This window comes from Diabrotica virgifera, chromosome 6 (assembly GCF_917563875.1).
Source record: "Diabrotica virgifera virgifera chromosome 6, PGI_DIABVI_V3a".
In the NCBI taxonomy this organism is placed as follows: Eukaryota; Metazoa; Arthropoda; class Insecta; order Coleoptera; family Chrysomelidae; genus Diabrotica; species Diabrotica virgifera.
In genome coordinates this window covers 249,265,906-249,292,821 of record NC_065448.1, presented here as the reverse complement: position 1 = coordinate 249,292,821, position 26,916 = coordinate 249,265,906, and the positions used below count along the sequence as shown (strand labels likewise).

The 26,916-nt window shown below is 33.9% G+C and overlaps 1 protein-coding gene across 1 annotated transcript in view; it reads left to right on the top strand.

The window, feature by feature from the left end:
• Positions 1-19,538, top strand: part of LOC114338879 (zinc finger protein OZF-like) — a 31,117-nt gene extending 11,579 nt beyond the window's left edge. Inside the window, exons 4-5 of the mRNA XM_028289510.2 lie at positions 2,056-2,360; positions 17,533-19,538. Of these exons, the coding sequence (XP_028145311.2) occupies positions 2,056-2,360; positions 17,533-17,733 (506 nt within the window). The 3' untranslated portion in view covers positions 17,734-19,538. The remainder of the gene's footprint in view (positions 1-2,055; positions 2,361-17,532) is intronic.
• Positions 19,539-26,916: the final 7,378 nt, after the last annotated feature.

Here is a 26,916-nt window from a genome sequence, read left to right as displayed (position 1 = left end):
TTTAGCTGAAAAAAATAGGGACTGACATTCTTTTCATTATAAGTCACTTAATTTTTGAGCTTGAGACTTTTTTTTATTTATGAAGATAGATATTTTTAAATACTTTAAATTATTTTGAACAAGTTATCCTCGAAAAATGCTTAGTTTTCCCGTCTTTTGACTTTGAAACTACAATATTTAGTATTTGACGAAGAAAAGCTAACATATAATAAAGTTTAGCTCGATTACTCTTGGTCTTAAAGAGAATTAAAAAAAACGATTTTGTTTATTTTTCCAAAAGGTACATTTTTGTTAAGTAAAGTTGTTTTGATAAAACGAAAACTTTTTGAATTATTAGCAGAAAACTGATTAAAAACATTGATTTTTTCGATATAAAACTAACACTTTCGATAGCGAATAAATCGAAAACTAGGTATTAATTTTATCAAAAAAATGTATAGAACGTTTTTTGCTTATAATGAAAGTTTTTACCAACTTTTGCAGTCAAAATATAATAAAAAATTTCCACCCCCGTGATAGGGTGGCAACCACCCCCATGGTAAAAGCGCCTTATGGCATCATATAGATTTTGATCCTTGGACTATCCACTACTTATTTTCAAATTTTCAAGCAAATCGATCCACTCTGTAAAAATTGCGAGGTTTTGTCCTATTTTAAGCTTCATTACTTGGACTAGAAGTTGCTCGCACTGGAAATATACTTCTGGCAAAAATCTGCGTGCATCTCCAGAGTATCACACGTAACGAATAAACAAGTACGAGATATTATGAATAGAAAAACAAACATAATTATGAAGAAATCCAGGAAAAACAACTTTGTTGGTATGGCCATATTCAAAGAATGGAGGAACAGTGACTCCCACAGCTGAGCGGAGTGGCAACCTACGGAAAGAAGGAAATGAGCAGACTGAAAACTACCTGGATGAGTGGAATACAAGCAGCAATGTCTGAGAGAGATTGCACAGATCGACGTGGCTGAAAAATAGGAACCGGAAGTCACAGGACGCTATAAACCGGTGATTTTATTAATAATTAAAACTTATCATAACCCAATTTGGATTTAGGAATGCCATGGGTACACGAGAGGCATTATTTGGATTAAACATCCTCATGCAAAGATGTATGGATGTAAACCAACCACTCTATTTTTGTTTTATTGATTACAATAAGGCGTTCGATAAGGTCCGACACAACCATCTTATACAGTTGCTTAAAGATAAACACATTGATAAAAAAGACTTAAGAATAATAACTCATCTCTACTTTGACCAAATAGCAAAAGTCAGAGTAGGTAAAGAACTCTCGGAGGAAGTAGAAATAAAAAGAGGCGTAAGATAAGGTTGCATACTCTCCCTCTTATTGTTATTGTTCAATCTATACCTACTCGAAAGAAATAATTAAAAAATCACTCGAAAATGTAACAATTGGAATAAAAGTCAACGGCAGACCCATCAACAATATCAGATATGCCGATGATACTATAATAATTGCAGAGAATATACAAGACCTACAGGCACTCTTAGATAATGTAGTAAATGCTAGTGAGGAAAGCGGACTAACGCTTAACGCTAATAAAACAAAATTTATGACAATTTCCAAAACACAACAACAAGACATTTTAAACATAAGAGGGGTGCCAATACAAAAAGTAAAAAAATACAGATATCTTGGTACAATTATTAATGAGAATAACGAGTATACAGAAGAAATAAAAATGAGAATTGGACAAGCTAGAGCAGTAGATTATGCAGTAGACCTTAGTTTGCAACTCAAAATACGAATACTACGTTCATAATATGTGTTTTCGGTGCTGCTGTATGGGGTGGAGGCCTGGACCTTAAAGAAAGAAATAAGCTATCGAGAGATAGAGAAAGTGGTATCATTGCAGTTCCGTTAACTTGTTCAGAGCTGCAATCTCAAAAGTGAAAATAGCCGTGATGATTACCAACCTCCTTAGAGGAGACGGTACCTAAAGAAGATAATCATAATATGTAAATTATTAATAATTAAAACTTATCATAATCATAACTTATTAATTATTTCAATTCGTTTTTAGGAAAGGATTTCATTTCCAAAAAGTCCTTAATTTGCCATGAAAAGATCCACTCAAAAATAAAAGGCTACCACTGTGATTTGTGTAATGTTGGTTTTTCTATAAGAAGCAATCTGAGGGCCCACATTAAAAAATATCACGAGTGCATAAGGTTTCACTGCTCTCAGTGTCCCAAGGAATTTATGACGAAATGTACTTTGGACAGGCATGAAAAAACCCATGCAGGTATTAAAGAATTTAAATGTCATGAATGTACCTCAGCGTTTTATACTAAAAGGGAACTGATTAAACATCAAAGATATCATCAGGTACGCTTTAATTTTTTATGTATTAGATTTTGTAATTTAATCTACACTCACCGGCAGAGACAACGGGCACCCCAAAAAATGGGTCATTTTTAATGTCTTGTATTTCCTAAACCTGATGTCCGATTTAAGTATTTTTTTTAATATGTTATAGCCTTATTCTTTATCAATATCGCTGTAATAATATTGTTGCTAGACAGGTACATTGTCATTGTATACAGGGTGTACGAATCAAACTGTGTTTTTTTCTCAAACTTTGGAACACCCTGTGGAATGTTCTAGCTTTTATAAAATACTAAAATTAAAACCCAACTATAGCCACAGATTTTCTTAACATTCTGTTTTTTATTCATTCGCTTATGTTGGATAATAAAAAAGTTAGGCACTTTAACAACTACCCCTGTTTTTCGTCAATACAGGGTGTTTTTCAATAAGTACGGCAAACTTTAAGGGGTAATTCTGCATGATAAAATAATGACAGTTTGCTTTATAAACGTATGCCCGCAAATACTTCGTTTCTGAGATAGGGGGTGTTGAAATTGTTCTTACAAACTGACGATCTATTTATTGCTCTAAAACGGTTTGTGATATGCAAATGAAATTTGGTAGATTTTAAGAGCTAGTTATTGCGCATTTTTTGGCATACAATTGAGAATTTTATATTCACCATTGGCGTGCATACGGGATATATCTAAAATATTTATACCCGTATGCACGCCAATGGTGAATATAAAATATTCTTAATTGTATGCCAAAAAATGCGCAATAACTACCTCTTAAAATCTACCAAATTTCATTTGCATATCATAAACCGTTTTAGAGAAATAAATAAATCGTCAGTTTGTAAGAACAATTTCAACACCCCCTATCTCGGAAACGAAGCATTTGCGGGCATACGTTTATAAAGCAAACTGTCATTATTTGATCATGCAGAATTACCCCTTAAAGTTTGCCGTACTTATTTAAAAACACCCTGTATTAACGGAAAACAGGGGTAGTTGTTAAAGTGCTTAACTTTTTTATTATCCAACATAAGCGAATGAATCAAAAAACAGAATGTTAAGAAAACCTGAGGCTATAGTTTGGTTATAATTTCAGTATTTTATAAAAGCTAGAACATTCCACAGGGTGTTCCAAAGTTTGAGAAAAAAACACACACAGGGTGTTCGTACACCCTGTATACAATGACAATGTACCTGTCTAGCAACAATATTATTACAGCGATATTGATAAAGAATAAGGCTATAACATATTAAAAAATTACTTAAATCGGACATCAGGTTTAGGAAATACAAGACATTAAAAATGACCCATTTTTTGGGATGCCCGTTTTCTCTGCCGGTGAGTGTAGATACAGAGTGTTTTATGTATTGAATGCCTTAATTATCTCGGAAATAGCTTGCATGATTTTTATAGATTTTGGTGGGTAGGGGTCTTCAAATGCGGCCAATATTATAGTGGTATTTACATTGTTGTCAGATCTTCCGTTTTTTCTCGAAATCTAATTAACTTTCTTATTTCACATGGAACACCCTGTATATTTTTTGCGTTTTGAAGTCCTTAAGAAAAACTGATTATTTTTCATGTAATATTTCCTATACCTAAATGCTGTAATTTCAGAGTTACAGCATATTATACATATATTCCGAAATGCACTTTCTAAAAAACAAGAAGGAATAATTATTGTGAAGTTATCCATACTTTGCGATACGCGGACAACACAGTTCTCCTTGCTTCTACTCAAGAAGACAAGACTGCTAACATTACTCGATTGAGTCGTTGAGAGCTGTAAGGAAGGAGGTCTGGATCTGAACATACGGAAAACTAAAATACTCGTAATAAGTAAACAACAAAATATTAAAAAGAACCTCAAATATTGAAATCTGAAATTAAGTCGGCAATAAAAAAGCTCAAATGTAGAAAAGCACAAGGAGAGGATGAAATAACGGCTGAAATACTCAAAGAAATGGGAGAATTAGGGACGGAAGTAATGCTTAGAATTTGCAATGAGATCTGGAATACCGGAAAGTGGCCAAATGACTGGGGTAAACTCACGTTTATCCCCATATACAAAAAAAAGAATGTGTGTGTACTTTGTACGCACGTAAGAAGATATTCTTCTATTATATAATAGGTAATTTAAACGAAGTAAATATACCTAAAAGGTTATTTTATTTAAAAATCAAACTAACTTTCTTATCTACCACTTTCAAAAAAGAAGAATATCTTCAAAAATTATATAAGAATATACTTACAATCATAAAATCTATAAAAAAAATAAAAAAATAATAACTTGCTTGGGGCTTGAACCCACTTCACGTCTACCGCGCCTTACGAAAGTTGACGGCATTTCAAACTGCACCACATTCGCGTATACGTCATGTGGGAATATACACAAACTAAACGTTTACACCATAAATTTATATGAATTTAATAAAATTATTAGTTTGATTTTTGTCGAAATAAAATACAATAAAATATAGAGTAAGAAAACGATATATGAGATGAAGATTTGTAGAAAGTTTGTTCGTAATCAGATTATGTAAATTAAAGCATTGCCTACTAATAGGTAACTACATTATTTTGTTTACATTTTCCAAATAGATAGGTATTGAAACTATTCCATTCGGATCCAAAGCCTCCATTCGGATCTCCGGGTGAGGACTATCTCAGGGGGAACACCATTGCAGGTTAGAAAAATCAGGATAGGGTCTTGGAATCTTGGTAGTCTTACAGGTAAGAGTCTGGAGTTAGTGGATGCGCTCAAACGAAGAGGAGTTCAAATTGCTTGTATTCAAGAAACTAGGTGGAAAGGACAAAGGGCGAAAGAACTAGGTGATGGATATAAATTGTGGTATGTAGGGAGTAGTAACACTAGAAATGGAGTTGGTATAATTGCTGATAGTGAAATGAAAGATAGCGTAGTAGATGTTGTAAGAACGAGTGATAGAATGATGTCAGTGAAATTTGTAATTGATAAAGAAGTATTGAATGTTGTGTGTGTGTATGCTTCTCAAACAGGTCTGGGTGAGAATGAAAGAAGAGCTTTCTATGATCAATTGGGAGACATACTGAGTGATATTCCAGCGGAGGAGAAAGTTATAATAGGAGGTGATTTCAATGCACATGTGGGCCAAGCCAAGACAGGATATGAAACAATACATGGGGGATTAGGCTTTGGAACTAGAAATGAAGCTGGAGATGACATGCTAGAATTAGCAACAGCATTGGATATGGCGATTGTTAACACATTCTTTAAAAAGAGAGAAACTCAACTTATTACCTACAAAAGTGGACAACATCACAAAAGTGGACAACATCAATCCCAAATAGACTACTTCATGATAAGGAAAGAAGACATACGTGAATGCAAGAACTGCAAGGTAATAGTTAGTGAGACAGTAAGCCAACAACATAAGCTGCTTGTTCTGGACATCGAAGTAAAAAGCGAAACTAAACAAAAATATCGGAGAGGACCACAAAAAATCAAGTGGTGGATGCTAAAAGATGAGAAGGAAGGTCTATTCAGGGAAAGAATAGTAGAAAAAATATATTGGAACATGAAAGGAAGCCCTAACACAATTTGGAGAAAAATGGCCAATATTATTAGAGAGACGGCTATTGAAATACTTGGGAAAACGTCAGGAAAGAAGTTTGAAGATAAAGAGACTTGGTGGTGGTCAAATGAAGTACAAGGAAACATAAAAGAGAAGAGAAAATTATATAAAAAGTGGCAAGAAACCAGATCGGACATAGATCTTCAAAACTATATGGTCGCCAAAAAGGAAGCGAAAGTAGCAGTAGCAAAAGCTAAAGCAGAAGCGTATTCAAACCTATACGATCAACTTGATACCAGGGAAGGCGAAACGAAGATATATAAAATAGCCAAACAGAGAGCAAAGAAAGCAAAAGATTTTAATCAGATTAGATGTATCCGAGATGAAAATAATAAAATACTAGTTCACGAAAGGGATGTCAAAAAGAGATGGAGAAAGTACTTTGACAGCTTATTAAATGAAGAATTTGACAGACAGCCTGTAGAGTCAACGGAGACAGTAGCAGCAATGGTCACCAAAATAACCAACGAGGAAGTGGCTCAAGCGCTTCAAAAAATAAAGAAAGGAAAAGCGGTAGGACCAGATGATATTCCTGGGGAAGTATGGAGAGCATTGGGAGAGACAGGAACAAGGTGGCTAGCAGGTCTATTTAATAGAATTATGGAAGTTGGACAAATGCCAGACGAATGGAGAAGCAGTATACTGGTACCTGTTTACAAAAACAAGGGAGATATACAACAATGTACAAACTACAGGGCTATAAAACTGCTTAGCCACACCATGAAAATATGGGAAAGAGTAATTGATAGACGGATACGTGAAGAAACCGAAATATCCGAGAATCAATTTGGCTTTATGCAGGGTAGATCAACAACAGATGCAATTTTCATTATAAGGCAGTTGATGGAAAAATACAGGAGTAAAGAAACAAACGCTCATATGGTATTCATTGATCTTGAGAAAGCATATGATAGAGTTCCTCGAGAGATTCTGTGGTGGGCACTCAATAAGAAAGGAGTCCCTGGTGAATATGTAAAGATTGTGAGGGATATGTATGAGGGAGTAACGACTAGTGTTAGGACAGGTGTGGGAGAGACTGATAAATTTCATGTGAAAGTAGGATTGCATCAAGGTTCTGTGCTTAGTCCGTATTTATTCTCATTAGTTTTGGACCAGATAACAGCGAAAATACAGGGTAACATTCCATGGTGCTTAATGTATGCTGATGATGTCGTGTTAGTAGGAAATAGTGAAAGAGACTTAGAACAAAAACTGGAACAGTGGAGACAAGCTCTGGAGGAAAAAGGTTTAAAACTTAGTAGGACAAAAACAGAGTATTTGGAATGTTCATTTAAAGATGGAGCTACTACAAATAAAATGGTATCTTTGGATGGTGAAATGATTGTAAAAAGCAATAGTTTTAAGTACCTAGGATCGGTATTACAGAGTAATGGAGAAATAGATGGAGATGCATGCAGTAGAATTAGGGCTGGATGGATGAAGTGGAAAGAAGCGAGTGGTGTGTTGTGTGACAGAAAAGTTCCAATGAAGCTGAAGGGAAAATTCTATAAAACAGCCATAAGACCAGCTATGATGTACGGAACTGAATGTTGGGCAGTGAAAAAGAAAGAGGAACAGCGAATGCATGTGGCGGAAATGAGAATGCTTAGATGGATGAGTGGAGTGACAAAGACGGATAAAATTAGAAATGAGTATATTAGGGGAAGTCTAGGTGTGGCACCAATTGATGCCAAAATGAGAGAGCATAGGTTAAGATGGTTTGGTCATGTTCAACGTCGAGACGTTAACCACCCAATACGAAGAATAGCTGAAGTGCAGATTCCTGGAAGGAGTAGGAGAGGAAGACCAAAGAAGAGCTGGGGGGAGACGATAAGGCAGGACATGTTGGTAAAGGGGATTAACATTGATATGGCCCAAGATAGAATTGTGTGGAGAAATGCAATTAGGGAAGCCGACCCCGCATAGGGATAAGGCAAAGAGAATGATGATGATGATGATGATGATAGGTATTGAAACTATTAGGTATTTCCAACTGAAACATTTAGAATTACGTACCTGCGGCTTTTCAAAACTATTTAAAAAGTCACTATAATTATAAATTTGATTTTATTTCTGTCCACACATCAATAAAAATTAATATTATACAATATTTTTGTTTACCGATAACCTCCATATTGAACAATTATTGACAGATCATTTCAAAATTTCAACACCCAATCAGAGCCCGTATAACGACTAATACCATACTGTCGGTGTGCGCACGCGCGCGGATCAATCAAATTTTACCCTCAATCGATTCGCCGCTAAAGAAGAATATCTTCAAAAAGGTTCTCCGACAGATTGCAGTAATTACCGTACAGTAGTATCTCACGCGAGCAAAGTACTTCTAACAATAATCAATGAAAGATTAAAATCCATTCTCTTACCGCAAATTCCACAAGAACAATGCGGATTCGTCCCAGGTAGGGGAACAAGAGAACACAAATTATTCTTAATATGTATTCTTAATATCTTTAATATTCGTCAAATTATCGAAAAATCTCGAGAGTTGAACATAGAAACATATTTGTGCTAGAAATGGGATAAAATGTGGCATATACTTAGAGACATGGGTACGGCAGAACATCTAATCTATCTATTATAAGCACTTTATGTAAATAACACCGCTAATGTAAGAGTTAATAATGTGGTTTCGAAAAACTTCAAATTAAAATCTGGAGTGCGGCAGGGATGTATAATATCCCCCATTCTATTCAATATATATAGTGAACACATTATGCGTCAAGTTTTTGAGGAATGGCAAGGTGGAGCAACGATAGGAGGAAGAAAAATAAAAAACCTACGTTATGCTGATGACACTGTTATATTGGCGTCTTCACCAGAAGAACTGGAAGAAATTATGAATAGGCTAGGAACGGTGAGTACAGAATATGGTTTGAAAATAAATATACAGAAAACCAAAGTAATGATCATCGATAGAAGCAGAAACAACCAGCCGGAGACAAGAGACTTGGCAGGTTACGAAGTGGTCAGACAATTTAATTACTTAGGCTCCGTTAATACTAACAGTGGAGGATGCGAAGACGAGATCCGTAGGCGCATCATAATGGCCAGATCGGCAACAGCCAAACTCACAAAAATATGGAAGAATACTGACATTACAAAAAACACAAAATTACGCCTTGTTCGAGCGTTAATATTTCCTATCGCCACCTACGCTTCAGAGACTTGGACCATCAAAAAAGCAGATGCAAAACGTATAATGGCATTTGAAATGTGGGTCTACCGGAGAATGTTGCGCATACCATGGACCGCACATCGCACAAATAATTCAATATTAGCCGAACTTAACATAAAAACTAGACTCAGCACAACTATCAACCAAAATATACTGAGATATTTTGGACATATAACTAGAAGAAGGGAAGGCATGGAACGAATGATAGTTAAAGGCAACGTAGAGGGCAGAAGATCCAGAGGAAGATCTCCATTACGATGGTCGGACCAAATAAGGGACATGACTGGTTACTCGTTCTCCGAAGCAAAACAACACGCACAGGAGAGAGAGGATTGGATAGAAATAGTCAAACGACTTACATGACGCCACTACATCCTTACGAAGGATAACAGATAGAGGAGGAGGATATTAAATAATACCAAACTTGAACAAGTTTACCAAATTGTTTACCTTTGATATCAGTATAATTGTAACGCATAGAATCGCTGTGAAATTAGATCCAGAATAGAGCAGGTCAGAGCCACTTTTAGAAGGTTGTCTAAGGTATTCACAAACCTAAAATTGGCGTTGAGAATGCGCGTACTTCACTGCTACGTGTTCTCAGTCTTAATTTTATGGTGTCGAAGTCTTGGACTGTGAATATAATTGATCGCCTTGAGGCTTTCGAAATGTGGTAATATAGAAGAATTTTAAAAGTTCCTTGAGTGAAGAAGATTCGAAACTTCACAATACTAGAACGTCTCAGCAAGACTACTGAGATTATAAAAAGCATCAAGCAGAGAAAACTGGAGTATTTCGGACATGTAATGAGAGGTCCCAAATATAGGTTGCTACAAAATATTACGCAAGGGAAAATAGCAGGCAAACGCAGTCCAGGACGAAGAAGGACTTCATGGTTGAAGAACTTGCTAGATTGGTATGGTATAGATATAAGCATGGTATTTAGGGTGGCAGTGAATAAAATTAAGATAGACATGATGGTAACCAACATTCTGAAAGGACATGGTACATGAAGAATAGAAATCTATTGAATCCGAAAGCAAAACTTTTACTAGGTAACGATATTATATTGCCAATATTTAACAGAAGTATTATTCATGTAAATTATTTAAGTGTCCATTACAGTAGTTATATACAGTAGTTATAGTTGTTGTAATGTCAACTTTTCATTAACACATTTTTTATTATTTTATGCGTTTAATTTTCAATAAAATTCATAGCAGAACAAGAACACATTGAACAATAAAAATATTTCATTCTGTAGAGTATATTCAGATTTATGCAACACTCATTTCACATCGTTGGATTATTGCTTGCATAGTGAAAGTTGCTGAAAATTAAATTGAGATTTAAAAAAATTAGGTATGTATTAGTCGTTTGTGTTAATCAAAAATCTATATCTTTTGTGTATAGTTTAATAAGTTTAATGTAATCTAGGGCGTCTGCTCTGCTTTGTTTCTCTTCAGTAATATTTTAATTATGTCACAGAACAGAAAACAATTATTATGTACTCTGTGATTATGTCATGATGTATTGACATTATGTCAATGTCAACTGTCATTATTGTCAATGTCAGTAAAAAAATTAAAAAAACAACACTAAAATCCAAAATGCCACAACAAAAAATGGCGGACGAAAACGATAACGAAAAAATGGACATAGATCCTCAAAAAAACACGGAAAAAATGTTTTCGTTAAAAAAATGGAATGCAGTAGCCATGTGGAGCTGGGATGTTGAATGTGATACTTGCGCGATATGCAGAGTTCAGGTGATGGACTCTTGTTTGAGGTGTCAGGCTGAGAACAGAAAAGATTCCTATGGAAAACAAGATTGTGTTGTCGTCTGGGGAGAATGCAACCATTCCTTCCATTATTGTTGCATGTCTTTGTGGGTAAAACAGAATAATAGATGTCCCTTGTGCCAACAAGAATGGTCAATACAAAGGATGGGAAAATAAGGTAAAATACTCTTGAAACTGAGAAGTGACAATAGGTTTGTTCTAGCAAACAGTCAAAATAGTTAGAAACCGTCAGCAACCGTTGGTCAGTGAGAGAACATAATACAGTCACCAGTGCTATCCCCTCTACTCGCATTGGTCCACTATTCGCTGATGGTTTCAAACCGTTTGAAACGGATGCTAGAACAAACCTAAACCATAGAAGTAAGTCATTGTCACAGTCGAAGTGAGTTGATGTGTAAAAAGTGCTCCTCAAAATCCTGTCTTCTGTTGGTAAATACTTTAAAATAAATATTGATTTTTATATCAAAGGAAACTGTATGAAATTCTGTACAAGATCCATTGTTGAATTTTCCAAATTGTGTCTTCTGTGCATCAATTTGATGTAATTACTTCCTGCAGAATTTATAAACATATAACAAAAACTGTAAAACCTCATTAGCAGACAAAAACTCGATTTATTCAAGTTCCATAGGCCAGTAGTTGAATATAATTAAACAGTAACAATTATGGTCAGTAAATGTTCAACTTGTAAAAATTCTTTGGAGGATGAAGACAAAACCGCTACTTGCGATAGCTGTCATTTAACAATGCATGCCACCGATAATTGCACTGGTCTATGTGCATCAGAATTGAGAGCTGTAGTTATCCAGAAAAAGACTCTAGTATATTTTTGTCTTGAATGTCGATCGGCATTTAAGAAAATACCTGTTTTATTGCAACAGATTGACAAACTAAACATAGAAGTGAATACCATCAAAAATGATATTAAGCAGTTGAGGAAAGAAAAAGATAAGGAAACCAAGGAACTAAAAAATGAACTTGAAATATTAAAAAGCAATTTAAAAGGGAATAGTTCGTCGGATGAAAATACTCTTGCAGAAATTTATGAACGTCAACAACGCTCAAATAATTTGATGATCTTTAATATGCCTGAATCCAACAACGATATGGAAGCAGTAAAGTCAGTTTTTATGAAAATTACCAATGAGCCCATACCTATTCAAAAGGCTGTTAGAGTAGGAAAGAAGAATAAGTCTGGTAACAGAAGCCTTAAAGTTGTCTTACCCAGTAATTATGATGTCCAAACTATATTAAAAGGCCGTTCAGCATTAAAAGGTTCGCATGTATTCATAACTCCTGATCTAACTCCAAAACAGCAAGCTTATGAGAAAAATATGAAGACGCAACTACAAGACCGGACTTCCAAGGGCGAACAAAATTTAATAATTAAGTATATTCGTGGTGTACCTCAAATTGTTACAAAAAACTAAGTTTTAACCATCTTCATAAGTCTCCTTTTTCTATCTTTTATCAAAATTGTCGTGGATTGCGCACTAAACTTCGTGTTATTAGAAACAATTCGCAGGGAGTTTGTTATGATATAATTATATTTACTGAAACTTGGTTAAATGACCAAATATTTGACTCAGAACTTGATCTTACTGATTATGTAATATATAGAAAGGACCGTTCTCACCTCACTAGTACTGCGAGCAGAGGGGGGGGAGTTCTAATTGCAGTGCGCTCATCTATCCCTAGTAGACTGCTGGAATCTTTTCCAGGTATAGAACAAATATATGTGGCTGTTGGCAGTACTAATTGTCCGCTTATTGTGGGAGCGCTTTATTTTCCTCCTAAGTCTGCTTTAGAAAAATATATCTCTTTCAATAACAGCATCGATAATCTTTCAAATACATTTCCCACCTCTCATTTCTGTATTGCAGGGGACTTCAACCTACACTGTACTTGGTCTCATGATAATTTTTGTTCTACGGCAATTTCTGCTCCAGACATTCCTTTAATCGAAGAAGATGCTATAAATATTATGAATCATATATGTTCCTATCAAAATCTTTTCCAACGCAATAACATCTATAATAATGTAAACTCATTACTTGATCTAGTTTTGGTTCATGATGAAAATTGCATTGTCGCAGAAGCTGATGAGGGATTAGTTGACCCCGATAGTTTCCACCCTCCTTTATGCTTTAATTTAAACCGCGGAGATGTTTTAACTGATGAAATGAAAGCTGAAGGCTTTTTCTACGACTTTAAATCAGCAAATTTTCAAGGTATTTCTGATTACTTAGACACAATATACTGGGATGAAATTTTCAGAGACAAAAGTTTAGATGATATGGTCAATATACTTTATGATGTCTTATATGGCGCTATCGATGTTTATGTACCAATGAAAAAGTTTTATACCGGCAATTTTCCTAAATGGTATACCCGAGAGTTAAGAAACTGCATCATTGCTAAAAAGAAAGCTCATAAGAAATTTAAAGTGACCAGGTTACCTCAAGACTATAATGAATTTTCTAGATTGAGGTCGATATGCAAGTCCTTATCAGGTCAAGCATACAATCAGTTTGTAGCAAACGTTGAACATACACTTCCTAGTAACATTAAAAGCTTCTGGAGGTTCGTAAATTCTAAAAGGAACAATAATAGCATTCCGAACACTTTAAACCATAATGGCCAAACCAGTTCCGATGGTCCTACCATAGCCAAGATGTTTGCTCAGTACTTTGCTGCAGTATATAGTGAGGACGAATGTCCTATTCCAAATAGTGCAAGGGCTAACACTAGTTTCAACATTACTGGTTGTGACTTATCTATTTCAGAGGTATATACCAAATTATCCCAGCTAAACATACATAAGGGTCCAGGGCCTGATGGAATCCCACCCAAGTTACTGAAATACTGTAGTTTTAATCTTGCTCGTCCCTTATTCTTTATTTTTCAAAAATCATTACAAACGAGTGAATTCCCTCCCGTTTGGAAAGTTAGTTTTATATCACCGATATTCAAGAATGGAGATAGAAGCGGGGTACAGAGCTACAGACCTATTAGTATCCTTAATACTATACCTAAACTATTCGAGAGTTTAATATGTGACAAAATTAAGCCTACTATACAAAATGTAATCATTGAACAACAGTATGGTTTTGTTATGGGGAGATCAACTGAAATGAACTTGTTAAATTATACCTCCTTCTTAAATGAAGCATTGGAAAGTAAACAACAGGTAGATGCGATTTATACAGATTTTTCCAAGGCATTCGATAGAGTCAACCATACGTTATTGTTACATAAGATCGAACAGTTGGGTTTCTCTGATCCTCTGCTTAGTTGGATTCGAAATTATCTATTAGATAGAAGGCAGATAGTTCGTATTAAGAATTATTTCTCTAATGAAATTATAGTTACATCGGGTGTACCTCAAGGCTCCCACTTAGGACCTATCCTTTTTAATTTATTTATAAATGACATAAATAAAAGCTTCAATTTTGCTCAATTTCTTCTATTTGCTGATGACCTTAAATTATTTCACATAATTACCTCTGATTTGGATCACTACAATTTTCAATCAGATCTTAATGGTCTTGTGGAATGGTGCTCACTTAATGGTATGGACTTAAATGCAAACAAATGCCATGCTATAACTTTTACTCGACTAAGACACTTTGAGAATAATTCTTACTTTATACGGGACACTAGGTTACAATTAGTTGACTCAGTTATAGATCTGGGTGTTATTCTTGATACTAACTTAAATTTCAACCTACACATTAATAGCATGGTTTCTAAGTCATTAAAGATGCTTGGCTTTGTTAAAAGATGCAGCTATGACTTTACGACTGGTCGTTCTTTAAAATTTCTTTATTGTTCTTTGGTTAGACCACATTTAGATTATGCATCATGTGTTTGGTCACCTCAATATAACTGTCATATTAATAAAATCGAACAAGTTCAGCGTAAATTCTTACGTTATTATGCTTATAAGATGCATCTCACTGGTCAAAGTTATGAGTCTTTACTGCAAATTATTCGACTTGACTCATTACAGAGTCGTCGTCAACATAAAGATCTTTGCTTCTTATATAACTTAATTCATGGTCATAAATTCTGTATCCCACTTTTAAATAAAATTGGTCTACATGTACCTTCAAGAACCACCCGTTCTGTGACCACCTTCCACGAGGTCATTAACCGCACAAATTATAGTTCAAGTTCCTATCTCTCTAAAACTCTTAAATTAGCAAACACATTATCTCCGCAAATTGATTTCTTTGTGAACGACTTTACTGCGTTTTCCACACAATTATATTTATACTTAACTTAATGTTCTAATTTCAAGACTGATTTGTCAACTACTGTTATTGTCTTTGTTCTAGGATAAGTTGTATTTGTCAATTTCAAAATGTTCTAGCTCTCAATTGTTGAATGAGAGCAAGTAAGTTTATTCTTTATTATTGTTTGTTATGTATTTACCAATTTTGTATCTACTAGATCTTATTTTTCTAATTTGTGTGACATTTTAATTGTAAAAAATTTTAATTGTATCATGTACTAATGGACTTCGGTCCGTAAATGAATAATAAATAAATAAATAAATAAATAAATAAACCCAAACCTAATGTTTGCCACTATAACTAGTGGCAGTACAAAATTATACAACTAAAAATAGTACAGCTTATCAGTAGTGCCTGTACACTGTTCACAAAATTCTGTACCATCTGTGAATAACTCAAAAATGCAATTTTTCGGTATGGCCATTTTAAACATTTTATTAGTTTTGAAGAATAAAAATTTAAGATTTGACTTATCCACTTATTCACGGTCTGTACCATCTGTGAATAAGTCGATAACTCAAAAATGCAAACTTTTCGGTATGGCCATTTTAAACATTTTATTAGTTTTGAAGAATAAAAAATTTAAGATTTGACTTATCCACTTATTCACGGATGGTACAGAATTCATGTTTGTTGCATGGCCGTTGCCCTAAACTATATGTTGTCCACTAAAAATATCTTTCCTATGACGCTACAGCCCAAGTCGGGCCCTGGTCTCCCCAGCACCTGCCTCCAAATATTTCTGTCTCTGGCTACTCTCCTCCAGTTATCCATCCTCAATATCTCTTAACCATTGATTCTCACTTTGTTTTCAATTGTCATCAATTTTCTTTGTTTGAAAATTGATTCGTCTAGGCTCATTCACCAACAACTCCATTTTATTAACATAATAAAACTGAATCAATTAACACATTCACGGTCATGACTGCATATCAAGTCATTTACTCCATAAGAATATGTGTATACAATGACAGCGTGTCCGTGAATGTGTTAAAACCAACGAACTGTCAACACTGATGGAATGGCCCTGTCCCATTCAAACAGTGAAGCGAGATTGCCTGCAACATACAAGAGAGAGGTCCTAGAGAGACAGAATTTTTCAGGTAAAATTTGCTATAACATACCACCAGAGTTGCCAGATGTAGTTTTATAAAACCCCCACTTGGAAGCTGAAATTCCCTCAAATCACCCAAATTTAAATTTTTGCCGCATTTTAATAAATTAGTAGTCAAATGTAGAGAACAGTAAACAAAAATTATACTACTTATCAACAGAGGGCCCTGGAAATAATTCATTGGTCCTATCTTCTTTGATTATATGAGAGTATAATATACAGTTCTATGTGTACATTCGCAGATTTAATTTTCCATGACCCCTTAAAATCTTCCATAATTTTCACCCCAAAAAATCTCCCAACCATTTCTGCTTAGAGAAGTTCCCCTATATGCTTTCAAATTATCCCAAAATTGTGGAAAAATACCCCAATCTGGCAACCCTGATGTACCTGACTAGCACTGTCAATTTGTTTTACCTGATTATCTTCTATCTCATCCTGAAGTCATTAAGTTCGCTTCATGGCGATTCCATCAGTGTTGACAATTCGTTGGTTAAAACAATAAAACAGGTGTTTAAATTTGTATTTGTGAAGTATTAATAGTTGTTGTTCTGAAGCTATTTTCTTGTGGCATTTTTATAATCAATATTAATATTAATAGTTGTTTATAGACTAGTATTTACACATAAGAAGTTTTTAGTAGAAAACATAGTGAACTTCCGTTTTTTGAGCCAAAAGAATTTGTTCAGTTTAAATCTGCAACTCCTACTGTCAAGAAAATCATTTAATAAAACTTAGGGCAGGTTGTTCGAACGCTAATCAACATTGATCACTATCAAATATTTAATTACTGTCACAACTGTCAGTGTCAACTTTGGTTGGGTTGCTGAAAACATAGTTAATTATAATTATGAGATTAGTTAGTCAATTAACATAACAAAATTATTAACATAATTGATTAACTAATTTCATAATTGTCATCAATAAATATGTTTTCGGCAATCCAACCAAAGTTGACATTGACAGTTGTGACAGTAATTAAGTATTTGATTGTGATCAATGTTGATTGGCGTTTGAACAACCGGCCCTTAGAGTCATGAAAGTTTTTTTTATTCTTTCTGTGAGGTCTGTCAAAACTTTCTCAAGCATAATGAATCAGTGTCTTCATAAATGATTTGTTTAATGTTTAAATATTTTTGTTTCAGGGTATAAAATTACACAAGTGCGAACAATGTTTCAAAACATTTTTCGAACGCCATCATCTTATCACTCACGTTAGGAGCCACAATGGAGAAAGACCTTTCGTCTGTGCAGTGTCTGATTGTGCAAAGTCATTCTATGATAAACAGAAGCTACGAAGACATGAGAGGACTGTACACTGTGTTAAAATGGAACGTAGCTTGTAAATAATCCAAGTGGCACAAATAATGTATTGCAAAAATGTGTCATATTATGTAATTCTATCTTTTTCTGCTATAAAAAAGCATTAGGGAGTGAAGAGTGCTACCACAAAGTTATTGTTTTGAGATAATAATCATAGAAACTTAACTTGTTTAAAAAAAAAATTTTGTTTTTTGTATGTCATTTATTGACCAATTCTTATCAATTTTTTTTAGGCATAGCAATGCTTTTTACTTTTATATAAGTATTACAAAATCTAAAACTACTTTATACAACTAGTGTAATTAGATCATTTTCACTTGGCTTCTTTCACCACTATTGTATAAACTATATGTCTTCTATTGCCTGTCTATAAACATTGCCTGTCTCTGGCAACTCTTCTCTATGCTCTAATTCCAATAAATTTTAAATAATTCTCTTAATTTGTCTTGGTACCTAAATCTCTGTCTTCCTAATGCTTGTTGTCCTATCGGCCCTCTTAGGTCAAAAACTTTTATGACTATGGCATCCTCCTCTCTCCTAATTACATGCCCTATCTATTTAAATTGTGCTACATTAATGAATTTCATGTCAGGTTCTCCAAAACTCGAAAGTTGTAACATCTGCGCCACAAACCTTCTTTTTTATCCGTCCATATATTCTTATTAGAATTTTTGCTCAAAACATTTGAGCAGTTCTTGGTCATTTGGTGTAAGTGAACAAGTTTCTATACTATACGTTAGAACTGGTCTTATTGGTGTTTTGTAGGCAGTCAATTCAATTTTTCTAGGTAGGCCATTTGTCTTCTTAAGCCATAGTAACACTTATTGGTGAGCACTATTCTTCTTTTAATTTCTTCACTAACGTCGTTATCTTTAGTTAGTAGCGAGCCTAAGTATATGAAGGTATCGACCCCTTCCAGTTCTAGATTGTCAATTATTATTCTTATAGGTGTCAGGTTGCTTGACCTAGTTCAACACATATATTGGTCTTTTGAACATTTATATTTAGCCCCATTCTCAGTGCAGATGCTCTTAACGAACGAAATGCTTCAGTCAGAGATTCTGTGGACCTACCTATGATATCTATGTCATCTGCATATTCGACCATTTGTACTGATTTATTAAAGATAATACCATTCATATTAACTATTTTGATTGTGGAAAATAATTTTATTAAATACAGTCAAACCCGCTTATTGGAATAGCCTTCGTGTCAAGCAAAAGTATTCCTATAACAGGGATATTCTAAAAACCAATCATATGTGCATAGTAAAAACATTTTGGGACTTCAGATTTTTATTCCTTAAACCAGTATTCTAATAAGCAGGTTCAACTGTAAAATATTTTTTTCAATTTAATTGTGGCTTATTTCCCAATCAAAATAGTTAATTATAAAAATGCCACAAGGAAATAGCTTCAGAATAACACCATTCATATTAATGTGCGATTCTCGAATTATTTTTTCTAATGCCAGGTTAAATAAGATACACAATAGTCCATTTATGTCTTAGTCCATTTTTGCAATGGAAGGGTCTTGAGAAATAGTTTTGGATTTTTACCATGCTCTCTACTCTTGTGAGTGTAAGTTAAGTTAATTGGACAAGATAAAGCAGTATAGTTTTTACTAATTCACATACAAAGTCTACTTAATCTCTTGGTCTAAAAGATATAGAAAAAAGTTTTCTAACAGATAAAAGTAGGCATATCACATTCATTTTAGGAAATATGCGTCAAAATCGATGAGATATGTATAAAGTTAACAGTTTTGGACTTAGTACCTACCTAATTGTATAAATGAATTCCAAATAAAAAATTATAACGATATTTAATATTTGCGTCTTTATTGGAAATGTATCGTAGTTCTTAAAAAGCTTGTAAGTATTATATTTTTGTGATAAACTGTTTTTCTTACTACATCTAACATTACTGTTTATAAATTGGAGCCAATAGTCGTTTTAGTTAAAAAATTTCACGTTAATGATACAGTGCTGTTAGAAAAAGTACTTCATTTTATCATTGCCCTTTAGAACTTAAGTTAATTTTGCTTTCATTCTTGAAATGATTAATTATGGCGAATATAATTGTTTAATATTTCACGAAAATCATTAAATAATAATTATATTCGCTAACAAATAATGTAACATTAGAAAATACTATAAATATTTTTGAATGTTGGATAAAATGGTGAAAAATTGTTATTTGTATGAGAAAATCGTGTATAGAAAATATTCTTATTTTCTCTTTTATCCCTTCCATAATATCGTTATCTGTGATGATTGTCGCTCCAAGATATTTAGAACTTTCTACTCTTTCAAAGTTATATTGGTCTATTGTAACATTTTGCCTATTCTATATCTTCTCTTTAGTCTGTTAATGTACATAATATTTGGTTTTCCCTTCATTGACTCTTAGACCAGTTATCAATGTCATCCATCAGTCATTAATGTAGACAATATCAATGTCATCCATATATGCTAGCAGTAATTTTGGTCCATTTACTGACTACTTCTGTTCTAATTTGTGATGTGCTTTCTACAGGATTGTACTAAAAAGGAGAGGTGACAAACATCTCCTTGTTTCAGGGTATTGCTGATTTTAAAAGATTCTGATAGTTTGTTACCCATCCATACTCTGGATCTACAGTCATTTACACATATCTTCACAAGTTAACTGGATAAGTTTTTTTGGAACTGGGAAGTTCTGCCATTGCATTCCACATGTGATCCCCTTTAATGCTGTTATACACTTGTCGAAAATCTATGAAGAGATTATTCTCATCCTTTTTCAAGCAGTTGCCTTAGAGTTAAAATCTGATATATGGTCTATCAGGCACGGACAACGCAGAGTTGAAAATAAGTTTTTTCAAAAATTCATTTTTTATTTTATCCTCGGTAGTTTTGACCGGTTACCTTAATTGTTTGTAGTGAATAATTGATTTATTTTTTTATAGTATGTGTACAAATTTCTGCTAATATGATCTAAAATTATATTTGCTTGTTGATGCAGATCATAATACATTATTAGTAGATATTTAAAAATATTACGTCCCAGTCCCATATTTGTTTTTTTTTAATTTAGTATGTTTTAATTGTGATATGCATCCTATTTACCTATTGTAATTTTTTCGAAACTAATAAATTGTATATATTAGTAAATAATAATAATTATTTCCCTTAATTTGTAGATTTGTTTGATTTTGTTAAAGAAAGGGAAGAAAAACGCTGAAAAACTGAATAAGTACTATCAGGTGTGCAGATGATACCATAGTATTTGCGGACAACCTAAAATACCTACAAGTCCTTATGAACAAAATCATGTATTACAGTCAACAATGTGGACTCAATATAAACGTAAAGAAGACAAAGCTTATGATCATTAGCAAGAAAAAGATAACAGAAGGGCAACTATATCAACCAAACCCCTTTGGGAAGAGTGATGCACCACAACTACCTCGGCACCATAATAAATGAAGAATGAACTAACAACCAAGAAATAAGAGGGCTTATTAGAAAAGCTAGATCCACTCTCAACCAGATGGAGGTCTTCTTCAAGAGCCACAACCTCACTCTTGGTATAAAAGTAAGAATGCTGCGATGCTACGTCACCTCTATCCTTTTATGGTGTTGAATCGTGGACCTTGAACGAAGATACCTATGTGCAGAAAATTAGAAGCATTTAAGATGTGGCTATACAGTAGAATTCTTAAAATCCCGGAGCCCAATTGAGGAAGTCCTGGGAAGAATGAAGAAGAACCGATGATGACCATCATCAAAACTCGAAAGTTAGAATACTTTGGACGCATTATCGAAATAAATCCAGATGTGCCCTTCTACAAGTCATCCTGCAAGGAAAAATATTTGAAAAGAGAGGTTCAGGAAGAAGAAGAACCTCAGAACCTGTTTCAACACATCTGTGTATCTTTTCCGCGCTGTTGCAGATCAGATAAATATTGCCATGATGATCGCCAACAGTCGTCACGGACAAACACATCTTCTTTTCAAGATCCTATTGAATAACATCAAACACGACCCTCGACTCCACCCCCTGGAGGGGGATGGTAGAATTAAATAGCAATCCCCACGTTTTATTGAAGATATGGATTCCCCATCAAAAAATAGGTAGCATTTATTCGAAACATTTCTTTAGAATTGTTGATATATGGCGCTAATAAGTAGTGTTATTCCGATTATAGCGCCCTCTATCCATAATTCGAAAAAATGTCTGGAATAAAAGTTACTTATTTTTACGTATGGAATCCAAATCTGCAATAAAAATGAGGGCTCTTATTGAAGATTTTAAAGTTACCCCCACCCCACCTCCAAGAGGTGGAGAGTCGTGTTTGATGTTATTCAATAGGTTATTGAAAAATATTAAGGACTTATTTTTTGGTGTTTTATTTGGAAGTGCATTTCTTGAGATATTATAGAGACCGTTTCTATAATTTACCTATGGTATCACGATAAATCGTTTTTTCCGATTATGGCACCATTTATCCACAATTCGAAAAAATATCTCGAATAAAAGTTGCTTATTTTTACGTATGCAATCCAAATCTACAATAACAAATGGGGGTCTATTTAAGATTTTAAAGTTATCCCGACTCCATCTCCAGGGATTGAGTGGGGGGTCGTGTTTAGTACCAGGCGATAGATTTTTGAAAAATATTGAACACGTATTTTTCAGTTTTTCGATCCAATCTTCATTTCGCGAATTATTCAATCGTCCGGTGAAATATTCGATCGTCCCAGGCGACGAGTTCCACCCTGGGCATCAGGTACCTCGGAGACCATCGCCGTCATGAAATTCGTGTTCAGTGACCTCCAAAACCCCCAAGTAAAAAAATTGAACTTATTTCCGTTAATATTTCCTCAGTTTTAAATTTTTCATTTTCCATCTCTTCGAGATACACTTTAAAAATGGATTTTATTATGCATAAAAATTTTTGCCAGAGATCAATTTACTTCTCAAAATTCCCTGACACTTTCTCGAATCGAATGCAAAAAGTTGCATGACGATCCATCTTACTGCACAAAATTCCTAGGTTTTGGGCTTTTTAGTGCTTCGTTGCTTCGTCTAGTAATAATAGAAGAATGCATATTGACCCCAAATAAAAAAGGATCGTTTTTTATATCAAGATGAACTTTTGTGCCATGGTTTGGAACGTTGCAAGACTCGTGGACTTTTCCTTTTAGAAAATGGAAATAATGGGTATAATGAGCTTCGCTAGTGGCGCTCCTAGCGGATTACTAATTCAACTTTCACCGGTAATTTTTAAATTTATTATTTAATTTTTATCGCTTAACATTTACAACGCAAAAATGTAATTAAATTGTAATCGATTTTGCTAATCATTGTGACGTTCTATTAATAAAATATGAATTTCTTACTTCGGATACTTTCACAATTATCGTGTAGATGGCGCTAAGATTTTTAGATTAAATTATAATTACATATTACGGAACATTAAAAAAACTTAAATTCAGTGTTTAAAACATAAGTATATTTAAGGTAAAAATATATACCACAGCTTTGAGCAACTAATATTTTTTATAATTAATGTTTTTAATTTTAAATTAATCACTTTGACATTTATGTCAAATTTCCGGTAAACGTTTACAGACTTGCCACTACTGGCGCTCGCGAATTTGTAAATATCCCCTCTACGTACGAGCTCACAGCGTATAGGAAAAGAGGAAGAAAACTTGTTAATAGTCGATTCAACAGGGTGCTTATTTTCACCAATTAAACTGTGTACCGCAAGTTTTAAGACTCGATAAAAAAAAGAAGGAGACCTATTGAGCCCAGATCCAATATTGTTCTGATGTTTTTCATTGGGGTGTTCTAGGAGTGATCTCGGGATAGAGACAAACTTTTTTGCATCTTTTTGTGGTCCCAAAATTGACATTCTCATCGACATTCATCTTGTTGGTCTCGTTTTTAGAGATCAAATCTGATGACTATATGGACTGTGTGTGTGAAAAAATTTTATGCAGGTCCGTTAGCCACAGATTTTTGTTTTATGACTATGGACTAATAAAAGAATTAGTTATAAAACAATTTTTTATTGAAACGGTTGTTAAATTAGTTAAAAGTTGAATATAAACAATGTGTTTGTCTTTGTCTCGATCGCCATAGCTACGTAGGCGCCCATTTTAAGTGCACTTCCCAGAAATGCAATATGTGTTCGAACATGTAGGTATATAACCCTCTGTCAAAATTGTTTTCTAAGTCTGGTGCCACTTAGTGCCAAGCAATAGCAAAATTCATTATATTAGCTTCCAGTTTAATATCGGCCTAATTAACGAAATTGAACTATAACGGGGGTCGGCAATCATCATATATATTCGGACATTGAAAACGGCTGCTCTGAAAAGTTCCGTAAAAGTTATTTTTGAAAAATTTGATGTATATCCGTACCATCTTCTCAGGTTGCGCAGCCTTGATATTCTACGTCTCCCTGTGCGTTTTTTTTCCTTGACTGTTTCCCTGCATAATCAATTGGAGCAAGTTGTATCTCTCTTCACGTGTAATTTATCCGAGATATTATATTTTTTATTCATCTTTCTCAGACCCTCTTTGTTTGTGACTTGTTCTGTCCACGATATTTTCAGAATTGTTCTGTACACCCACAAATCGAATGATTCTAGTTTTTTCATTGATGCCGCATTCAAGGTCCAAGATTCCATTTCATAAAACAAAGTCGATAAAACGTAGCACCTAGCCAACCCAATTCTTAGCTCCAACTTAAAATCTCTTGTGCAGAGCACTTTTCTCATTTTATTGAAATTTGCTTTAGCCTTTTCTATTCTGATTTTGATTTCCTGGAATTAATCACCTTGTGGAGTTGATCATTGTTCCAAGATATGTATGACATTGGATCCGTTTATGTAGAGATTCTCGTTATTTATTTGAGTTTTCGATATTCTCATAAACTTTATCTTCTTGACGTTTCATTGTTAGACCATATTCTTGTCCAAACTCCGCTATTCTGGTCACAAGTCTTTGAAGATCTTCAATACTTTCGGCTAAGATGACAGTGTCATAACTTTGTTACCATACAATTAAAACGGTTTAAAAAAAATGAATTAGATTAGCAGTAGTACCTACCAACATACCTAAACTTTATTAATTATTCTTAACGCGAAGTTGATAATCTATAGGCTAACATTATTCTTCTTCCTATAGGTACATACAGTATATTCTTTTTAAGATATTTTAAAAGTATATACAAGTATGTGTTAAGCATATACTTTTGCATATTCTTACGCATATACTAAGAATATTCGATTAAGGTATATTCTAAGAATAAACTTTTACGAACATTCCGAGATACTACGTACACGAATGTGCTCAGTATATTCGGTGCAAGAATATGCTTTGAAGCACATGCAAAGAACATGAAATTTAGAATGTTTTTTATGGTACATGCTATGCTTGTACTACGCATATACTAAAAAGGATATACTTCGACGAATGTTGGTAGGATATATGCTTAGAACATGATGCGAACATCATTGTTATGTGGGATGTTTTTCGTTGGGGTGTTTTAGGGGGAATCCCAGGGGTAGGAGTGACAAAATTTTTTGGCTCCCAAAATTGACATTCTCATCAAAATTCTGTCTCGATTTTTAGAGATCAAATTTCTGATGACTGGACTAATAAAAGGATTAGTTATAAAACCATTTTTTTATTGAAACGGTTGTTAAATTAGTTAAAAGTTGAATATAAACAATTTGTTTGTCTTTGTCTCGACCGCCATAGCTGCGTAGGCGCCCATTTCAAGTGCACTTCCCAGAAATGCAATATTTGATCGAACATGTACGTATATAACCCTCGGTCAAAATTGTTTTCCAAGTCTCGTGCCACTTAGTACCAAGCAATAGCAAAATCCATTCTATTAGCTTCCAATTAAATAACGGCCCAATTAACAAAATTGAACTAATATGCATTTTGAAGAATCAAGGACGATTACATATATGTACTTTAGTTTTATACAGGGTGCCCAGCCCAGAAACTCTTCTGACAAATGAAGATCGGAGATTTCTCAGATAATTTTTAGACAATTTAACACAATTCACCTAGTCCGAAAAGAAAGCTAGAACTCTTTGAAGATGGTGACTATTTATTTTCCAGACATATAAAGCGATTCCATCAATAATTGTAGTATAGGTATCGGTCATATGCGTCCGTTTTGGGTACTGCAATGGTTATTTTATCGCATAATGTTTTTGTCTTATAACTTTTAAACATTTTTGACACTGTATTATTAAATTTTGGGGTATTCTAGTACTAATTAAAGATATTCTTAGGGCCGGTACTTTCTGTCCCTATTAAACCCCGAATAGCTAACAGAAAGTACTGGCTCTTAAAGTCGGTAGAATACACCATTTTTTTGGAAAATTATTTTCAATTTTTTTAGCTTAATGGCCATTGGCATGGTACAGTGGATGTTTCCAATAAGGTATATAGGGTGAGGCAGATAACTGGCCTATTAGAAATATCTCGAGAACTAAAGGCAACAGAATCATGAAAATTGGAATAAAGGAGTTTTAAAGGATGATCTATTAAATGAAAATATTTTCATCTCTTTGCAACTTCCGGTTATACCGGAAGTTGCTTATAACTTCGTTTTTTTAAATGGGACACCCTGTATATTTTTACATTTTTAGATTCTCTTCGATGTCTTCTTTCTTAAAATATGAGGTTTTGTAATATTATACAGGGTATTTTAAAAGATAATTCCTTTTTTTTATTAATTTCGTAGCAACATTCACACCCTGTAGAATTGTAGTAGTTTGACATCTAAAACTCTACTTACGTTCAAATGATTTTTAATATACTCTACTATTGTTAAGAATCATTAGTATAGCTAAATTTTTAATTTTAGTATACAGTATTGGTCGAAACTCGGAATGAGTATTTTCTAAGTTTTCTTAAATAGACCACCCTGTATTTTTGTATTGTAGTGAAATGATATTTTATAGTACTTTTTTTATTTCTTAAGCATTCCGTATACCTAACTGCTTTAATTTGTGAGTTATTGGTGATTCAAGCTAAACATTAATTGCAACAAAAAATACGTAAAATTTTATTAGGTTGGCCGTGAAAATACTCGATCCCAAATAATTTTTCAGAAATAAATACATATTAATCCAGACTGGTCCTTAAAATTACCAATAATGGTTTAGCTATCAAAATACCTACGTA